This window comes from Musa acuminata, chromosome BXJ2-5, assembly GCF_036884655.1.
Source record: "Musa acuminata AAA Group cultivar baxijiao chromosome BXJ2-5, Cavendish_Baxijiao_AAA, whole genome shotgun sequence".
In the NCBI taxonomy this organism is placed as follows: domain Eukaryota; kingdom Viridiplantae; phylum Streptophyta; class Magnoliopsida; order Zingiberales; family Musaceae; genus Musa; species Musa acuminata.
Genome location: NC_088342.1, coordinates 16205001 through 16205770, shown reverse-complemented (window position 1 = coordinate 16205770; position 770 = coordinate 16205001). Strand labels below are relative to the sequence as shown.

Below are 770 nucleotides of genomic sequence, written 5' to 3'. Positions count from 1 at the left end.
GAAAATCCTCTATTCTATTAAGGAAAATCCTCTCTCCTAATCCCTATAAATAGGAGAGGGACATACTAATGCATTCAAGCCAAAAAGCTTCTTCAATAAAGTTTCTTTACTTTTTCAATAAAGCTTCTTATCTTCTATTCTTTCTATCAACAATGACTTACTGTTTTTGTTCTTAATTTGTTTCTTCCGTCCTTCATTACGTTGGATTTGTTTCTTTCTCTTGCAGGCACGCTACAATTCCACAGCATTGGATCCTTTTAGTAGGCAACTTTTATCTCTTAATCTGGTTGTCTAAACATTATCTAAAATTTTGGAGGATTGCAGATACTTTTAGGCCATTGTAGATCGATCTCCAGAGATTTTATGCAACTATGCCATAATCTTCTGAAAAATACATTACTGAGATGTACAAACAATGTCAAATCTTCTGTATACAAATCATCGATGAACCTTCCAGATCATGAACACTACATCTAAACATTAGTTACTTTGATCATCCTGTGTTGTATCCAAACAAATGAAGGAATAGTATTAGAAGAAGAGCTGATCCCTTCCACCTTGAAAGCTGATACCTCCAAGATTTGCCGTTCCTCCTCCCACCAGATCGTGGTCTTCCAATCCCATATCCAACACCAAGCCATAGTCGTCTCCACCAAGGTCGGAGGAGCCCACACCTGTCATTCTTGTGCTGTCCATGTCCTGTGGGAAACCAAGGAAGTTGTAACGCAATGCTGCCAAACTGAGGAAGGTGTTTGAGCTGTTGTCCTCCT

The 770-nt window shown here is 38.7% G+C and overlaps 1 protein-coding gene across 1 annotated transcript in view; it reads right to left on the bottom strand.

Annotated features, from left to right (window-relative positions):
* Positions 1-382: 382 nt before the first annotated feature.
* Positions 383-770, bottom strand: part of LOC135612551 (NAC domain-containing protein 100-like) — a 2366-nt gene continuing 1978 nt past the window's right edge. The window contains exon 3 of the mRNA XM_065108970.1: positions 383-770. This exon is cut by the window's right edge and continues 199 nt beyond it. Coding sequence (XP_064965042.1) covers positions 532-770 — 239 coding nt within the window. The 3' untranslated portion in view covers positions 383-531.